The 19,707-nt window shown below is 40.5% G+C and overlaps 1 protein-coding gene across 3 annotated transcripts in view; it reads left to right on the top strand.

Moving 5' to 3' along the window:
- The window catches only part of SHTN1 (shootin 1), a 97,430-nt gene that overhangs the window by 16,792 nt on the left and 60,931 nt on the right, over positions 1-19,707 (top strand). For 2 of the 3 annotated variants that reach the window (XM_034663336.1, XM_034663338.1), the window contains exons 3-4: positions 8,483-8,543; positions 15,104-15,198. In XM_034663336.1, the coding sequence (XP_034519227.1) occupies positions 8,483-8,543; positions 15,104-15,198 (156 nt within the window). The remainder of the gene's footprint in view (positions 1-8,482; positions 8,544-15,103; positions 15,199-19,707) is intronic. The other variant, XM_034663337.1, reaches the window with a different exon arrangement.

Genomic DNA, 19,707 nt, shown 5'->3' with positions numbered 1-19,707 from the left:
AAGATGTTTTCTCTCTTCTGCTCCTCTAATCCCTGCCTACGTATAGACCTCACATTGCCCTAGAAATAGTGATGTTCCATAAACATCCATTGCTGGTGGTGTTGATGGTTATTTAACCTAGAGCCCCTTTCTGCAGTGAGGTTTTTAAGTGAGCCATCTGTTACACAAGTGGAATTATAGGTAAAATGCACTTGGTAAAAAGGAAGACTATGAATTACTTTTGCCCATTAATTGTTTGCATGTTTCTCTACATGGAGTATGGCCTTATACTTTTGTAACATCTGTGTGCATTACTGACCTTCCTCTGTGCTAATTCTTTAAAAATAACTATTAACAGAAATGGAAAGAAAAGAAATGAATGCAGAATGGAATGCTATGGTTGGATAAAACAAAATAGAGTGGTTTTAAGTTTACTGCATTCTGTTTATCTTCTGTTAAAGGACTAGCAGGCTTATTCTTGCAGATTTTTTTCCCAAAAAAAGGGGGGATTGTGTTACAAAGGTTGGAAGCATATAATAAAAGCCTTTTATACGGCATAGAATGAGGAAAAGCAGCTTTAGTTCTGGAGATGGTAAACAGAGAGCACCATTTTCTCTGGCAAAGCACTTTCTTGCGCCTGGCCGAGTGAGTTTTGCCCTGTCCATACCCACAAATACACGTGGCCGTCCTTCCCCTGTAGCCCCAAACCAGAGTTTAAAATTAGTCAAGGATAGGACTCTAAAGGGAAAGTCCTTTTGCCATAGTTAATCTGATCTGGGGGGAGTTTTGCACGAGTGGAAGGGACCGGAATAAATGCCTTACAAGTTATCTCTCCCTTCTTCGCGTCCACATGACGTCTGTCTTTGTTGCTAGATGATGAACCTGATCAATGAGGAGGGACAGTGGGCTTGATTTCTTTGGATTTCTGGAATCTCCTTTGTGGAGACAAGTGGTAGGACATGAGTTGATGCTTACGGGGCTGTGTTTATTATTAAGAAGCTACTGTGGGTCACACACACTCACTTAACTAAATTCCTGATGTTTCTGATGCTCCTAACAGCCCTGTGTCAGCTCCAGGCACAGAGAACAGAACCTCAGGGCTTCGCGGAGTTGGGCTTCATATGCGGGTCTTCTGACCACAAATGTTCTTTTTGAAGGAGGTAAACTCATGGCAGCTGATTGACCTTTTCCACCAACATCTTGGTGTTATTCTTTGTTCCTTGTTGTTAGCTCATGAATTTTCCATAGCAAATTATCAGACTCCGTTCTTTTCTGGATCGCTTGTCTTGACCATCTGTAGGTTTGTGCTTAAAAACCGAAAGTTAAATATCAAATCAGTCTGACGTCAGAAACATCATGTGTGTGAGTGTGTGTGGGTGCAGATTGTGACAGAGGCGTGCCAAGGGGAAGAGTAGACTTGGAAGGGTGGGCCAGTGTGTCAACGATCTTTTCCTTTGCAGTTAGCCCTATTTAAGAAAAATGTAATGTTGATCATTTTGTGGCTTTTCTCATAATCTTTGAGGATGGAATCAAAATCTATTTGAGTTTATAAGGAAAGCTTTTTTGAAGGGAAGACTGTTGAATGCCTTCTGAGTACTGGAGTATAAAGAAAAATATATGAAAGTCCCACTCTTGAGTAAAACCACTCTAATGAGGGACACAGGCACGTGGACAAATGATAAATTATACTGTTGTAAGTGAATGTCTGGAGTTTGGGGGTGGGATGGGAACGGACAAAAAGATAAGGATTCTGCCCCAGACTATGTGACAAACTCTTATTAGCTCTTAATGCTTGGATTAAATGTCCCTTATTTTTTTTCTTTAAAGTCTTCTCCAACTTTTTCTTCAGCAGAATTGTTTACTTCTTTATAATAAAACATCTTTGTATTTCTTATGTACTTAAACACCTTTTATCAACCAAAATTATTATCAAAATAGTATATAGGGTACAAGTAAGTCATATGGAGTTGGATTATAATGTAAAAAGTTCAGGTGTTTTTTTTTTTTTAATTCAGGATAAGTGGAGATTATGGAAAGGGTGCTACTTTCTATTATTTTTTTGCCTAGTTTCTAAATGACATTATCAGCAGTATGTTAAAAAGTTAAGAAAGGTTGGAAAGCCTATCACATTGAAGTCAGCAAGATGTCTACATCTATTTTTTGAGGTATGGAAAAATAGAAGACTATATGTTTTGGAATCAACCAAATAAAATGTGATTGTTTGCTCGTGAAGCAGTCCCCATATTCAGATGTTAGTCGTGCTCCTACAATTGAAGGGCATTCTCCTTATGACTCATTCAGGATCTTTGTCATAATTGTTTGGGGCTTTTTCCTATATGGGGGGGGCAGGGCCTCACTGAGCTTTTAATGGAATAGCTTTCACATTTCTCAGGGTGGCGGGGGTGTGTGTGGAGTGTGCGTAAAAAGAAGGAAATGTGTATAATAGAAGAATATCTGCCTTTAAACAGTAAGTATTTATATTTAATGTTATGTCTTGAGATTGAGTTTTGAAATGAATACATGTTTAAGTGGCTGATTAGAAGTCGTTTGGATGAGCTGCTGTAACTGCATCAGGCGGGTCTGTCAGCTTGCCAGGAACAATGAATGAAAGGGAATGAGGCAGACACTTTCCAAGACTTATGTTTCAAGAAGCAAGATATATGATACTGTTTGCATCTTGGCTCCGGTTGTCTATTGTTAGAATTTCTTTCTCTTGTATCAATTTCAGAGGTGAAGGTCCCAAAGTATTTTATTTAAAAAAAATCAGTAAAGAAGCCACTTTAAAGAGCAAGATATGCATCCATTATGCTAACTGTTCATGCATAATACATCCACATACATGCAGTTTCTTTAGAACAGAGTGGCAAGTGGTTGTGCCAGAGAAAAAGTAATTACTTAGCAGTTTGAAAGTGAAAATGAGTCTCTTATTAACAGCAATCTATCCAGAAACAAAGAGCAAGGATCTCTGTTCTGATGACATGTGTTTCCATCTAACACACAATACCTAGAATTTGGAGAATGCTGCAAGACGGCTTCAGGGGGCAGCTCCTGAAAATTGGAGGGAAAGAACTTTGAATTGGAAGAAAGAACACCACCAAAAGAGAAAGAGAGTGAAAGGAATTCCATCTAAGTGGGAATGATTTCTTTTATTGTGTTCTTTAAGGACAGGCACAGTTAAGTTCTAGCCGAACTTCCAAAGGTGGAACACTAGGATTGTCCAGTATTATTTAAAGTGATGTTGATGGTCCTCTAAATGCATCACCAAAGATCCTAAAATAGGTAACTATGCACAGTTCTGATGCTGTGCATGTTTACATTTTTAAATGTTGTAACTGGACACAAAGGGAGTGAACTTCAAGAAAAAGAAGTAGAAACGGGGACGGGCTGAGCCCTCTTCGGCTCTGGTGTTAGAGCCTCTGCGACGTGTCCCTGTAGTGTCGCATTTCCCCACTTAGAGAAAGTGTTCTTATAAATTGCTTGCTTCGTTGTTGATCCTTCTTGGTGGATTGTAAGTGTTAATGAGAGCACGCTGTCTGTAAGGTAGCCCCTGGACTGCCCCCCCCCCCGTGCTTAACACAGAGCCTGGCATGTGTGGGCGCTGTATTAATAGGTTGTTCAGGGCTCAGAGGAAGGAAATCGAGGCATTTGGTGATTACAGTAGATTCATTCAACAAAGGTCCTTGCCTCGTGTACAGTGTCTGCTTTGTTGATGGTGTGTGTGTGCGACGCATGTATGCACTTCTTGGGCCCCAAACTGTCCTTTGTATAGGCTGGCAGCCCTCCGCTGCGTTGTGCTCCACGGAGGTCAAATGAATGTTCATGTTAGTGGAGGCCAGACACAATTCAGCATATTGGGGATTTCCTTGCATGAACTATACACCCAGCAGCATATAAAGGAGTCTTAGTATCTGCAACTTCTCTGTCTGTCTGCTGAGCCCGTGAAGCAGACATTTTTATATGAACAGTAGTTGATGTGTGAGGGAGAAGGAAGGGAGCTGCCCGTGGTGGGGGAGGGAAGCATTGCCAGCTCACACCGAAGACTCCTCTGCAAATCTCACCCTGCCAGTGCTTTGAAATGGTAGTTGGGTTTCGGAAGCCAGGTATCTGCCTGGGTGAGGCTCAAAGAACAAATATGGAACGTGGCCAGGGCTTCTCATGTTAAGACCAGGGCCTCTAATACTCGAAACCGGCAAGGCCAAAGTCTGGTCCATCCACCGCTCCGTAAAAAGCCACTGTAGACTCTAGAAGAGACCTCACCCCGCCGCAGGCTCTCCAGAGAGTCGCTGGGCATCCTAATTCAGTGATGTGGGCCCTCACATCTGTTGCTATTGCAGTCTTCATGAGCAATTCTCTTACAAAAAGAAGCAGTTTCTACAAATGCCGCAGCTGCGTGGGCAGGGTAGAGGAAGGGGGTAGGGTGGGTGAGGGGCTTCTGCAGGGCACAGAGACGTAACATTCTCCTGTAGAGGCCCAGCGTCCTTGCCTCCTTCCCTCTGTTGGTAGAATGAGAGAAAGGTTGCAAGATACTTTGCTGGGTTCACCTAAAATGATGAAATAAGCAGATGTCTGGGTTTCTGCTTAGTGAACGGGTACGTCCTTCATATTTTGTTCAGCTCTGGTTGGGAGTACGTCAGCTGCGTTTGCCGTATGCGTAGATCCCCCCCCCCCAACACACACCCCTTTCAGTATCCATAGCAGATGGTAAATTCTGTGGCTGCCAGTTTTATCATAATGTGGTTGCAGAAAATAGAAAGCAAAGCAACATGAAGACCCCTGATAGAATACAGCTGGGGTTGGGTGACAGCTTCTGAATTCTCTGGTGATGTATGTAGGGTTCCTGTAAAAACATACGGCTGGGTGATGGAGACTGGCTACTGGCATGAGGGAATAGGACTGCGATGTTGAGACCTCTTATTAACTAGAGCCCGTCTACCTGGGCCTTAGGAACAGAGAGCTCGGGGATAAAGCTTTCCTTCTTGGAACCTGGTATAAGCCTCCCTAAAATTGCCATGTGTCGTTCACAACCAGTAAGGGGGAGCTGCATGGGTGGTTCCTGTGTGATGTCAGTCGGTGGGCTTTTTCAAGTCTGAGTAGGTAGAGTGCCATCCTGTTTAATGCTCTTGTCATGCAAAGTGTCAGTGAAAACTCTGGCTTTTGATTTAAGTATGAATTAAATTAACCTCTGGTTCCTTCAGGTGGAGCTTTGAGAGGCATATAGAAGAATCCAAGTGGTATTAAGTCAGGGGCAACGCTCCCAAGCACCAGATCTTAGGGAGACAGTTTTTTACAGGGTGTCTTATACCTTCAGAAATGCCAGATGAAGAAACGAGAAGTTAATTTGAAATTAAAACACCAGATATATTTCATTTGGCGATCATAACTCAGGAATGTGAGTCTAGTCAGAAATTGGGTTTTTTTGTGCTTTAGACTACACTGTGCATTGTTGGAGGTGGGTGTGCAGGCTGGCAGGGTGTTGGGGAAGTACCACATAAACAAACCACATTCTAGAAAACAAGAACATTCCTGAAACAGCTGGCCAGTGGTCTCAGAAAATTAAGTGTTACACCGTCTGGTGGGGGGAGGGATCTCAGAAAGCTTATTCGAGAATCCAGAACTCTAGTGTTTAGAATTTTAAACACCAAAAATCAATAAATGCAGTTTATCTGTTAAGTTGGAACTAGAAACTGTATTAGACAGCATCACTTTTTTACAGAGGAGAGATTCCTCAAGAAAACCTTAATAAAAGAACATGTGTTCTCCTTAAGGAAATGGTCCAGCCTGACCCCTCCTGTGGAGGACCTCAGTGAGGATTTGGTGAACAGCTTTGCTAATTTAACATTAGCACTTGTTACTTGTACTCTTGGCGGAATGGGTTTACCCAAATGAATGGAGATAGGCTTTTTCAAGTTTCAGTTCTTGAGACATCAAAGGGGGGAGACCGAACTGTTGACTTAATTTTTTTTAATTAAAAAAATATTTTAAAAGCACAGAAAAGCACAGAATTAACTGTTATTCTGGGGCGCCTGCGTGGCTTCGTCAGTTAAGCATCTGACTCTTGGTTTTGGCTCAGGTTGTGATGTCAGGATTGTGAGATCAAGCCCCTGTCGGGCTCTGTGCTCAGCAGGGAGTCTACTTGAGATTCTCTCTCTCTCCCCCTCCATTTGCCCCTCCCCTTGCTCTTGTGTGCTCCCTCCCTCCCTCTCTCTCTCTCAAATAAATAAATAAAATCTTTTAAAAAAAGAATTAACTGTTATTTTTTTTTTAACTTAAAAAAATGCTACAGATAAAATTGAAGATCCTCTGTGTCACCCAGCCCTGGGCCCCTTTCCCCTTCCCTATATTTTAAGAGATTACCATGATAATTTTTGTATGTATCCTTCTATTTTGTGTTTTTATATTTTTATATATGCCATATGTATCATGAAATATACATTTACAATCTAAGTCTATAAAGTGATTTTATTTGCTTAAGGTAAATATTGACATGGATTCTCCAACTCCTTTATTCACTGTTACAGCTTTTGAGGTATACGTTGACACATAGAGCTTACGTTCACTCATTCACTGTTCTCTAGTGTGTTATATGAATATACCACGATTTATTGTTATTATAAATGCTGAACGTGTATGTACAGATCATCTCATACACATTACCAGAGATTCCAGTAATAGAATCTAGAGGTGGAATTGCAGGGGTGCCCTGCTGGCTCACAGAAGAGCATGTGACCCTTGATCTCGGGGGATGGTGAGTTTGAGCCCCACCCTGGGGACAGAGATTACTTAAAAATAAAACTAAAAAAAAAAAACAAAAAACAAAGAAGTGGAATTGCTGAGTCATAGGTTACTTGCATTTTCAATTTGGATAGTTTATTTCCAAACTAGTTACATCTATTGACATTCCCAGGAGCCGTATGTGAGTTTTCAACTCCCAAAGCAAACTTTTTCAGTTTTTGCCAGTCTATTAGATGAGACTATCTCACTGTCGTAATTTGGGTTTTCCACATTATCAGTGGCATCGTAATTTTTTAACCATTGAAATTTGAAATAAAAAATATCCAAAGGCATGAAATCCCAATATATTTATCTGGCACAGTAGGATTAAAATATAATTTAAAGTTGTGCTTTACTGGAGTGCCTGCGTGGCTCAGTTGGTTAAGCAGCTGCCTTTGGCTCAGGTCATGATTCCAGGGTCCTGGGATCGAGTCCCGCATCGGTCTCTTTGCCCTTCAGGGAGCCTGCTTCACCCCCCTGCCCTCTGCCCCTCTCCCCTGTTAGTGTTTTCTCGCTCTCTCACTCTCTCTTTCAAATAAGTAAAATCTTAAAATAAAGTTGTGTTTTATTCACATGACCTTCTTGGTGCAGTATTATAGTATTCCAAGAAAATTCAGATTTTAATTATTGCTCTTAATAGTGAAAAATCACTTTTTCAAGTTTTAGACATTTTTGATAAAAATCTTTCTAAAATGTGATATACTTAACCTGTTTTGTGAAATTCACAGTAAGCTGAATCAGTCCTCATAATGAACATGAGGTGTTTATAAAATTCATTAATACGTTGAGGGCCAATTAAAATAATGGATACTTGTTTCTATATCTGATACCCTGAAAGGTCTTCATGCCTTAATAGTTATTTTTGCCTTTATGGTCTTAACCTCCTCCTAGTGTTTTCAGTGAGTCCTCCCACCTTTTAAAACTAAAAATTAGTTTCTGTAAATGATAATATGCTTATTGTAGAATATTTTATCTTTTCTCATTTTAATTTGGTACCTTCTATTTGGAATTCTAAGGATATGAGGATATTTTTTCCTTAACTGAAGATCTCAAGGGGTGCACGGCCGCAGTTTGTCTTCAAGTAGGGGTCACTTCCGGCTGTGCACCAGTGTTCTGGATAGTTCTGGAGAGTTTGTCCCTACCCAGTTTCAGGGAATCTGACTTGCAGATGCATGGGGTGTTCACTGTATTAGCAAAATACCTACTTTAAAAGAGGCACATATATTCACTTAAAGAAAGAGTAATTTGAACTCAAGGGTGTTAAATTGGTCTGTTCCTGAGGAGATAATGAGCAGTAAGATGACTCATTATCTTAGAAGGTCCAAGACAAGTGCCCAGATACAGATGGTACAAAGACCATGCTGAGGGGGCACCTGGGTGGCTCAGTTGGTTAAGTATCTGCCTTCGGCTCAGGTCATGATCCTGAGGTCCTGGAATTGAGCCCCATGTCAGGCTCTCTCCTTGGTGGGGAGCCTGCTTCTCCCTCTTCCTCTGCCTGCCACTCTGCCTGCTTGTGCTCTCTCTCTCTCTGTCGAATAAATGAATAAAATCTAAAAAAAAAAAAAAGACCATGCTGGCTGAGTAGTATAAGTACCACGTGATCATTAATGCTTTTTAAAGGTTTTTAACTTTTGTTTTCTTTTCATAAAATTGTTACTGTTGATACGTTTGCTCTTTCTTGCTTCCCAAACTTGTGATACAAATTTAACATTTCTGTGTTTTCTCCTTCCAGTGTGACAAAATCAGGCAAGAACGAGATGAAGCTGTTAAAAAACTGGAGGAATTTCAGAAAAGTATGTAAGCTTTTCATTGGAATGATTATAACACACATAACTGTGTCTGGGAATTATGTGGGTAGACACGTCCCCTATGTTTAGTTGCTGCTGCATTGGGCATCCAAGAAAGCAAGGATTGTGTTCCCATTTGTCCAAAAAAAATGTCCTGGCATTACTGTGATTTTCAAACAAATGGAATGAGCATTATTGTTTCATGAGTATGTTGTTATAAAAGACAGTTTCCACTTGTTATAGAAAAATTTTACTATGCAGAACAGTTAAAGGAGAACAAAAATTACTTGTTATCTTGACTCTTTGAGAAAAGGCAATGTTAGTATTTTATAGTCTTTCTTTGGTCTTTTATCTGTGGGCAGTTTATAGGTCAACAAAAAATAAAGTTGTGCTTTGCATTGAGTTTTGCAGCCTGCTTTTCTCAGTAAGCGGTACATTATGGTCATCTTTGCATGTCAGTAGAGACGTATATTCATTTTAGTATTCATGATATATGCGATAGTACCCTAATTTATTTAAACATTCTTTCAGTGATAGATGGATTATTTCTGAGTTTTAGATATTATAAGTAATGCCATGTCAAGTATTCTTATACATCTTTTCAGTGGTCTGATATGTTTCTTACATTAATTTATAGAAAAGGAATTCCAGGTCACAGAACTTACACATTTTTAAGAGTCTGAATGTTTGAAATGGCCCTCTCACCAAGGAATGTTGTATTCCCACAAAAGCTGTAATAATCTTCTAAATTTTGGTATGTTTTATGTCATGCAAATCTGTCATTACCTTATCCCCTAAGATAGAATGTATCTGATCACACCCAGAAGGATCAGAAGGAAATAGGTCATGGGAAAAGGACCAGACCTTTGCAGGAAAAGGTGGCCCTCCCCTTTGGAAGCAGGGTCTTTCTCCATCTTTCTGCAGATGCTGTATTAGGCTGTTTGATTATATCTTAAACGTTGACTTGGTAACTATACAGCAAAACATTTTATTCTTGTTGAAGGCTAAACAGCCATGAGAATGGAGCGTTATAGTTCATTTGAATAGCCAGTTTATTTCAAGTGTCTGGCTGTAACAAAATCTCAGGGGAATATTGTTGATGTTACTTTTCTTTGGAGGCCAGTATGCTATGACAGAAATATCTCTTATTTGTGAATGTATGATTTGCAATTGTATAGGACTTTCTTGTTCACTAAGGCGGGATTAATGGGATGTTCTTACGCTTTTGCTGACACCGAGTCACACTGAAAGAGTTACACCATTGACATTGTTACCAATTCATGTTATCAAATTAATTATTGATAGTGGATTGGCATGCTGCGTGTAGTAGGGACAGTTCACATTCTTATGGTTGGATTTAACATAAGATGCTTTGGTTGGGCAGGTTGTAGGCCTTTTGCCTCTCGTGTTAGGCAGAAATGGAAAGAGCTTCCCCCCAAATCAACGTACCTTTAGAGCAACATGTAAACTACTTTCCTCTCCCACTTCCTTTTTCCCTTTGTCTCTTCCTCTAGATATCTTTGATAGCTTTAAAAATTCACATTTTTCCTTACGAGCAATTCAGAGCCGGAAAGAATCGATTGAAGGGTTAGTACAACGAACTTTATTATTGTATGCATTGAATTTTTGACTTTTCTAAGTTTGCTTATTTAATTTAAAGTTTGGACGGCCGGAGAACAGAATGCCAACTCTTGACTCCATCTCAAAAGAACTGAAAATGGGGACAACGAAAACTTGAAATATTTGTTAAAACATTGTGTCTGGGGTAAATGGTTGGCAGCTTTTGAACAGAGAGAGCAGAATTTCAGATTTGGAAGGGAATGCCGTGGTTACCCCTGGTAAAAAGCACCATTTAATGTGAGTCCACGTAGTCCTGAGCAATTTCTGCATTAGTAAAATTGGGATAAATGACCTGCCTCATAGGACTGTTCAAGGAATAAATGAGATAATTCATGTAAAAAGTGCTGACCACAGTGCCTGGCATTATAGTTTAAGTGCTTAATAAACGTTAGCTGCTGCTACTACCGTCTCATTTACTGTCCCATCCAGAGCTTGAGTGCCCTTCAGTGTGGAGAGTCCACGAGTCCGTTCACGAGGTAGTTTTCAGACCCTGGTCTTGACACTTAACAGCTCTGGGGGAAGGTATCTTCGGGTTGCTAAGTTGTAATCTGCCGCCTGTCATGTTGACCTACCAAGCCCAGATCTCAGAGTGAGGGAAGAGCCGTGGAATGAGGCTTAGGAAGAGCTCCATTAGGCCAGAGGGCTCTACTCACCTAGCTGATCGTGCTCTTCTTATCTGGTTTTGTCCATGTTCCCTGCCATTCTCCGCCCTCTGCCAGCTCTTCCTGAGCCTTTCTTCTGTCTTCCTGCACAAAGAGCACCACTACAGAACAAAGCCATGTTCCCTAGGAAGACAGATTCGTGTGAGAGATAGAGGAGTAACTAAAGGCCTTTCACCTCCTTCAGCCAGAACGTGAGAGCCTTTGCTGTGGGTTAGGACACACCTGTTTTCCTGCACACCTGCCAGCTCATCACTGCGTTCACACTGTGTGAAAACCTTTCACGTGATCTGATGTTGCGGGAGAACGTATGGTATGTCCACCACGTGTGTTTCAGAGACGTCCTGCCTCTGGGCGTTGCTGAGAGTTGGCTGGATGGAGAGGAGTTTTTGCTCAGGGCAGTCCCATGGGTGGTGTCACAGTCGAATACAAGATAGACAGAAACCTAGAAGATTGATATCACCTAGAAATTGGTTTGGCTGGGCTTTACCAGTTAGAGCTGTATTTTGGGATATATGTTACTTGACCTTTTTGGACTTCGATGTTCTCAAATGGAAAATTGCTGTGATGACACCTACCTGTTAAGAGTGTCGTGAGGATTCACCACAGAACACATGGAAAGGGTTTAGCAGAGGCTAGACACACATTTGGCCCAATAGTGGGGGATGGGGGTTGTGTCCTAAGCAGTTCTGTTCTAGAAAGAGCATTCTCGTAAAGGGCTGTTCACAGATGATTGTAGGCCTGATAGATTTTTCCAGTCATTCAAACACAGACGTGACTACCTAGTTCATACCTAGCAGTTTGCCAGGTGCATGAGAGTCAGGTGTGAGTAAAGCAAAATCTCTGCTGTAATACTCGCAGTTAATCAACAACAACAACAACAACAACAACAAGTGAAAAAAGAGAAAAGCCCAGTTGCCCTCCATTGTATGATGGCAGGTATGGAAGAGTGTTTGGGGTCATGAAGAGGAAAAACAAACTTTGCTGATTCAACTAGACTGGTGGAAGCAATCACTGATGTGCTTTTAGGTCATACTTCTGAGTTGTCAGAGTCATTAAAAACAACTCTTAGTACGGAAAATATCAAGCTTATACGAAATGGAGAAAATAATGCAATGAACCACCATGTATCCATCATACAGCTTCAACAGTTACCGCTCGTGGCCAGTCCACTTTCATCTCTGTCCACACATCCGTTCTCACCGACCTCAGATTATTTGGAAATGAATTCCAGTCATCATGTCATTTAATGATAATTTCATCATAAATAAATAAGAATATTTCAGTATGTATTTCTGAAAGACTAGGATTCATCTTTCTTCTTTTTTAAACCTCCATGCCATCCAAATTACAGATATTTTAGGTGTAGTGGTCACTCATGGTCTGTGGATATGACGAGATAAGGCTGAATTCAGCACCATAGGGCCAATCACTAAATGAATAAATTAAAGGTTTTTTTTCTAAAAAACTTTTATCCTTTGAAAGATGCATGTAAAATTATATATTACAAAAATTTATGTTTTGTGTCATGTAACCTGACTTGTGGTTTTAGAAATGGGGTCGTGCTTTTTAAAGCTATAAATGCCCTCTGAAACATGTTCTTTTAAATCTAGAAAGTCGATAGGTAGGTTTCTTTGCTCCCTGTTTAGCATTGGGTTAATTTTTTTAAACTAGAAGTCAGCGTGCAGCTTTTGATTTCTACTGTTCCATCTTGGAGGAAGAGATTAAAAAAAAATGTATCTGATGGGGCCTGCTGCATGAGAATTGGAGAAAAATGTGGGCTAGTGCTGCCTGTGTAAGTTTTATCAAGTTAAATTACAGGGCAGCTTTTTACAAAATGTTCAGAAAATAAGTGTGTGTGTGTGTGTGTGTGTGTGTGTGTGTGTGTGTGTTTCTTTTTGCTGGGCCTAAACCTTGCTATGTGGAATGATTTTTTTTTCTTACTCTTCCTTGAGCAAGAATGTTACTGAATAAAAAGTCAAATTCCTATGAAACATGCAGAGTGTTTATGTTTTTGTTATGATGGTGGAAATACCAGATTGTGGCAGAAGAAGTCAAGTAGTTAAGGCGAAAAATTCAAAGTAATATTTGATGTTGTAAAAATTGTATAGGTTTCTTTTCTCTTTCCTTCACATTTTTGAAGAACCTACCTTGTAAACATAGTGATAAAATGCCAAGAATATTAGGATTTTAAGGAAATAATAGAGCCTATTATTTAAACTACAATATAAAAGGCAATTATATTGATGAAGAGCTACATGGGCTTTGTGTGTGTGAATAAACTTGGCCTGTGTTCAGCTTCTATTTGTTCTTTTGGCATAAACACATATTGTGTGTGATTCCAGTTTAATGGGGACCCGTTTGTATGCCAAGCAGCTGCATTTTAGGACCTATTGCGTGATTTCATAGCTCTCTGAAAATTGGTTCTATTCAGAACAAGAGATAGAAGAGGAGAGGAGGGTGGTGTGGAAAGGGGGGGGCAGAGCCTCAACACACAATCATTTCTTTTCAATTGGAGCCAGAAAGGTTGATGACAACATGACCATTGTGTTATAATGATAAGACCACTAAGGCATCTGTACCTCTCATCAAGGCTTTCACACAACAGCAGATACAATTTAATTCACTGCTCTGTCAGCAGTGCTGATACCATTATGCCGTCTGTCTCCACAGTTATAATCACTGTCCTCTGAGAAATGCAGTTGAAATGATCTTGAGCAGTCAAAGAAACTCTCAATTAAGGCTGCCACTTCCAATGTGTCAGATTGTGTCTTATGCACTTGGTACAATTTTCACTTCCAATCCTGTTTATTTACAATGTCTACCAGTAATTACGCTTAACGTGTCATTTAGTGAGGGGGGCCCCTGCCAAGCCGATTGTTGGGTGCTGCAGTACCATTGAGTGGGAGTTTCTCGAAGTCAATGCCATCAGCAGCTTTTAGGCCCTGATGGGATGCAGTAGTAATGTTGATAATGCAAGTATCGTGCTCATCAAGTCATAATTAGATGCCACTCAAATGTGCCACTTGTAATAACAGTGTTGATTCATGTTTTTCTCGGTGACTGCAACTACTAATTAGTTAAGTGGTTTTTGGTTGGCCTGCATTTGCTGCAGATTATTATTACCCCTGAAAAAATGTCAAGGTTAGAGATGTTTCTGGCCATTTAGTGCTGCTTTATGAATTTGAATATTAACATAATAAGAACTTTGGACAGACTTAGGAAGTAATACATTTTTGTATTTAATTTGGAGAGAAATTTTTTTCCCCTGAGTTTAATCATAATTGCAGGTTAATTAAGCTTAAATGAAGCAAAAGTAATCTCTCTTTGTGCTACGTGAGCCCAGTGCTTTTTGCCTAACTTTGTTGGGTTTCACATTTGGGTGTACTTCATTTTTCTTTTTGAAGCCAAACAAATGTCAATAAGTATACACGTCTACAGTGAAGTTTTAAGATTCTGAGCATTTTCTTTTAACTAGAAATGTGGGTGAAAGGAATTGGCACTTTTCTCTCACTTGATCTTCGAAGTATAATTCAGGTTCTAAATTACTTTGTACCTTTGAATCTCAATTTGTATAAACCAGCTACTAAAAGAACCTGAAAATTACTATTTTTCAAGCATTGGTAAAATGTCCAGTAAAATTGTATTTTTCGTCCAATCTTCCTGACAGTCTGTGATGCAAGAAGCATCTGCCTTCATCGTCATAGAGAACATAACTGTCGTTGCTATGCTTTTCTGCCCCGGGGTTTATTAAAATCACAGTAACTACGTTGTCACTCATGAAGAAGGCTGTTGCATGCTGACCTGAGCTACACTGCCACATTGTTATTCCGGTTAAGGAGATCAAGTTAAGATTTAATTTTAAAAATTTCTCACTAGCTAACTTTCCTTCTTAGATCCATGCGTTCTGTCCCGCTAAGAAAAGGAAATCACATTTGCCACTTTTTATTTAAGAGAGATCATCTTGAGTCAGTGGACGTGTCTGTGGCTCTGTGTCCAGCTACATAGAAAAAAGACACTTTGAGCAGCCTGACTAGCTTTCTTAAAAATGTGTGCACCAGCAGTGAAGGCTCTTCATTGGGTTCTTTTTTTCCCCTCCATGTCGAAATATTAGCTAAGACTGAACCAGGGCAGCATCTTCAAGACTGTTTTTTTCTCCCTCCGTGCTAGCTGAAGGTCTGGCGAGCTAAAGAACTGAAGTATTCTGAGTCATGGGACACAATGTGTGGGCTTCTGGAATCGCTGACTAATCTCTGAATGCTGAGACTTTTTTCCCCTCATTCCTAGTTTCTCACATGGTTATAGAGGAAGTCAATTTTATGCAGAACCATCTTGAAATAGAGAAGACTTGTCGAGAGAGTGCCGAGGCTCTGGCGACAAAGGTGAGACTCTTCAAATAAGGGAATTCTACCTGCGCTTTTTAATTTCAACTTGCTTTTCTGAAGAGTGGCCTCCTGTCCACTCTTGCTTTTCTAATCCATTGTCTCTGCTCTGATGAGGAGGGAAAGTGTCATAAAAGTGTTGTAAATTCTCAGAGCCCTGGGATAGGAGTATGTAAATATCTTAATGCCTCTGTTCTTTCCATTGTAAAAGGGGCATTTGTATGTGCGTATTTCAGCACTGGTGCTTTTTGCCTCTGAAAAAATGGCCCCAGAGTTGTTGCTTCAGCTGGACTTTCTAAATGTCTGTGCATTGGGTGAACACGTTCACCAAGTTTAAAACGAACCTGGTGTGACATAAAGGGGCAATGAGTGTTTCACGTTTGATTTAGATGAAAAAGTCAGCCTCCAGCCGTACATTTCAGGTGATTATTTGTGAAAGCAGAGTGAGGGCATGCTAAAGGTGACCTCCAGTGTTCCACTGATTGCTTCTCGCTGATGAATTTACCAAGAGTGTAATTTTCTATATTCTGTCTCATCAGAAGTACATTATTATTAAAGAATGTTTTTATCTCTGTCTTACGTATTTTGGGTTGGGTAAAATGCATCTGAACCACTTCATCAGAAAATGGATTATAGCAATTTTTAACCAAATATCATTAGTAATGCTGGTTGTGTGTCTTTCTCTCTTCCCCATCACCTCCCTCCAAAGTATGTCTTTGGATGGGACTGAAAGTCTGCAAATCAATCAGCCAATCTGTCTATGTATCTCTCTATTTAATTTGTATGCATTAGCAGTGCGCTTGCTAGAGGTATTTGCTTAATTGTTTGTGTAATGACACTACATTAGAATTCATAAGATAATGCAGTCAGAACCTAAGAATATACACGTGTGCAAGCAGTTCCTCTTCTGTTATTCATTTGAAGAATACACAGCAATACAAGCCGTTGCTTTAAAAACAGTGATCGTGTGGGTGCCTTCCCATCATTTCTTCTGTGCTACCCTTCACTAGGTGTTCACTGGTCCACAAAACTGGGTACATTCTCTTTTCGTATCCTTTATTCTTTCTTTTGCAACAGGTAGAAAAAATGTCTTTGGAGCATACTAGCTGCTGTGAATCTTGCAGTGGCTAAGGACAGCCCTTATGTTTTCTCTTGCTAGCGATAAGTATCCCTGTTGCCAGTAGTACACGCAAAATGAGAACACGGACTACCTCACAGGACTGGCAGAGTCAGTGGAAAGCAACAGTTTGGGAGGCAGTATATACATGTTTTATTCCCAGTGATGTCATTTTTGGGCATATGTGACTTTGGGCAAGTTATTAGTTCTGATCTCCGGACTGTTGTAGTCTCATCTCAGATGACAGGATGGACTAGAATTAGGACAGCAGGGAGAATGGGGCAACTTTTCCTTTTTTCATGATGCACTGCACTCATGGCTCCGTACTAGAGCCCTTTAAAAAAAGATTTGATCCCCCCCTTCCTTTTTTTAACTTACAGGGGACTTTGAGCAAGAGAATGCACCTCTCTGAGCTGCAGTTGCCTTGTCCTAAATGTCAGGGTGGACCAGCATTGATTTGCTAAGAATATCCTAGACCCACTGATGCTGGGAGTGTGGCCCAGGCCAGGTGGGATCTGAGAAAGCTTCCAGGGTACCTGGTTATGAACCACTGTGTTACTAATCTCAAAGGTCAGTTTTATAATTGAGTCTTGACAATAGGATCCTTCACTTGCACGGTTTGTCCTCTATTCGTGAAGTCTTTACGAAAACGGCCATGTGGTTTGTTTTTGAGGACACAATGTGACCTCGTGGGACTTGGAATAAAAACAGGTCAGAAAGCCTATAGACGCGCTCATTGGATCTGGAGGATACTACAGCTTTGAATGCAAAGTTCGGAAGCTTCATTATATGCATGATCCATAAATAGCACATGCTCCTTTAGGTATCCCGATTGTCATTTTTGAAAGTAGATTCCATTCTTAAAGCAGAAAAGTTTCTGTAAATTTATTCTTGTTTTTTCTAAATCTTTGCTCTCAAATTAATGACAAATGGAATGTTTAATTCTTAAGATGCAATTTGCATAATTTTCTTAAAAGCAGGGGTGGATACTTTGCTAAAATGTGTAGGTTAAACTGATAAATGTAGACCAGTTATTTAAACCATATGGTCCAAATCTGTTTAAGTTGCTTATTTTGGATCTTTAAACATTCATTAAGCTGCACCCAATATAAAAACTATTTAAATTTGAACGTAGTAGAAGGTTCTGTTACTATAAGGTTATAAAAGATGTATTTTTGCTTTGTGACTTTGAACAGTTCCAAAAAACAATTAGCATGCTATTAACATATATAACATGATGAATAATAACTTCAATAAAATTGCCTAGCCAAAATTTGTGAATTCAGAGTTTTCAAAAATATCCAGTTAGTATGGTCATGAGATCTTTATGTACATAAATCTTATGTTTCTTCCTTCAAAATGTGAGGATGATGTTTCAGAGAAATTTCTGTATTTTTTTTTTTTTTTAAGCATAAGCTGCACACCCAGCGTGGGGCTTGAACTCGTGACCCTGAGATCATGAGTCACACGCTCTACCGACGGAGCCAGCCAGGCGCCCTGTGTGTGGCTTTTTTCTTGAGTTAGTAACTTTGTTAAATAGAGTAGTTGTACTTCAGCCAGATAGTGCTGGCGGATTTTGGTGCCTGGCTTGATAGAAAGAGGCCTTAAATGCTCTTGAGGGTAGAACTGTTAGTGAACAAGTTATAAGTATTATTGTGACAGTGGCCCAGGAACAAGCCTATTACACACCAGATGGCAAAAATTAGTGTTTTTGTGCTTTTGTGAGCATCCTGGAGGAAGAAGAAGTCGCATGGTTGTATACCTTAGTTGAAGAAAATAGCTGATAAAGTATTCCTGAAGAAAAATCGGACGCACAACCTGAACCCTCTTTTGTTACTGTTAGAAGTGGACGCTGAATTTTTCCTGCGTATCTGTCACTGTATTAAGCACTTTCTATGTAATATCTCGTTCAATCCTCATGTTACGGGGCAGAGGCTGTTTTTATCCTTAGTTTGCTGATGAGGAGACTACCGCTTTGAAAGATGAGGTTATTCTGGAGGCAGAGACATCACGCTCCAGTGCAGGATCCTTAACTCGGATTTCATAGACTCGGGTACTGAAGCATGGCCTTCCTCTGTATCAAAGCTGCTTCAGCTCGATGTGCGTTAGAATCACCTGGGAGCTCGGAGCAAGTACTCTGCTGGGCTCCAGTGCCAGAGAGTTGGGTCTGGTGAGAGCCTGTGCACTGGGATTTTTTAAAAGCTCTCTAGAGATTCTAATGTGCAGAGTTGGAAACCATTTGTTTAAGTATTGGGAGGCAGAATTACAAATAAAGGCTTGAGTGTTTTCACTTTTTCCTTCAATTGTGATTTTCTCCTGCCGTTCAGAAAAGATGGCAATTTCCAGGTTCCTTGAGCCCCTAGTGCCCCCCGTAGCATCCACAGTGCCAAGAACCCACAACAGGCTTTACCCGAACGTTTCGTCTTGAGGGAGAGGGGCGTGGAGGTCATGGGCTCATATCTTATCCCTGATCCTCTAGTGTGCTGTGGGGAGCTTGAAGCTGGAGCTGTGGGCTGGGGACAGGGAAGGAAGGGGTTGTGTCGGATTCCCTGAGTCGAGCTCACAAGGCTTCCCAGGGGGTATCTGTGGAAGGGTTCATAGCCATTTCTAACAGATCCTTCCTGTTAGAAGGAAGCCAGAAAGGTCAGGGAAGCTCCTGTGCTCCAGACAGGCTACTTGAGATACAGTTAGATTCAGTGTGACTGGGGTGAGAATCAGATTCCCCGTTTGAAATGGTGTGGGCTTTTCCCTGAGGGAAACCCTAAACGGGGTCCTAATTATGATCACACACCAAGGGCCAAAGCTGGACAAGCACCAGCGTGTCTTATTCTGATGTAAGGTTTATAGCAGAGAAGGTAGTTAGCTTGCCAGTGAATTAGGTTTCTGTTTCTCCTTATGTCCAGTGTCAGTTATTTAATTCAGAACTTGTCTTGCTGGCCCTTGGCCTTTAGTGAAAGAAAAGAGGTTGCATTTCTATATGTGCATGTGTTCAGAGGAGACCTTTTATTCTTTAGTCTTGAGAAAACGTAAGGAAACCCGACTTTCCGTCTGTGGGCTTTGGACCAAGTTTAGTCTTTGTGTGTGCTTTGTACTAATATTGATTTGCACCTGATAAACCCGTGAACCAAAGAAGGCAGTGATAGCTGAGTGACTGAAGCTAAAACACAATTCAGTTCTGCAAAGGGAATAACCAGTACATTAATGAATTAGGATTTCTTTTCTTTTCTGTGAGCTAGAACTCTTTTCATAGAACAGAAACAAGTTGTACTTTCTTCCACTGTCAAAAGAAAAAGAAGTAGGAATTTGTTAGTGAGGGATATTGGAGAATCCCATGGAATCCATGAGCTGGGAGCATTTGGAGAACGGACCAGAGTCCTGTGGGAAACCCATCT

The sequence above is a fragment of the Ailuropoda melanoleuca genome, chromosome 6 (genome assembly GCF_002007445.2).
Source record: "Ailuropoda melanoleuca isolate Jingjing chromosome 6, ASM200744v2, whole genome shotgun sequence".
Lineage (NCBI taxonomy): Eukaryota > Metazoa > Chordata > Mammalia > Carnivora > Ursidae > Ailuropoda > Ailuropoda melanoleuca.
The sequence above is the reverse complement of the archived record's forward strand: the minus strand, read 5'-3'. Positions and strand labels throughout refer to the sequence as shown.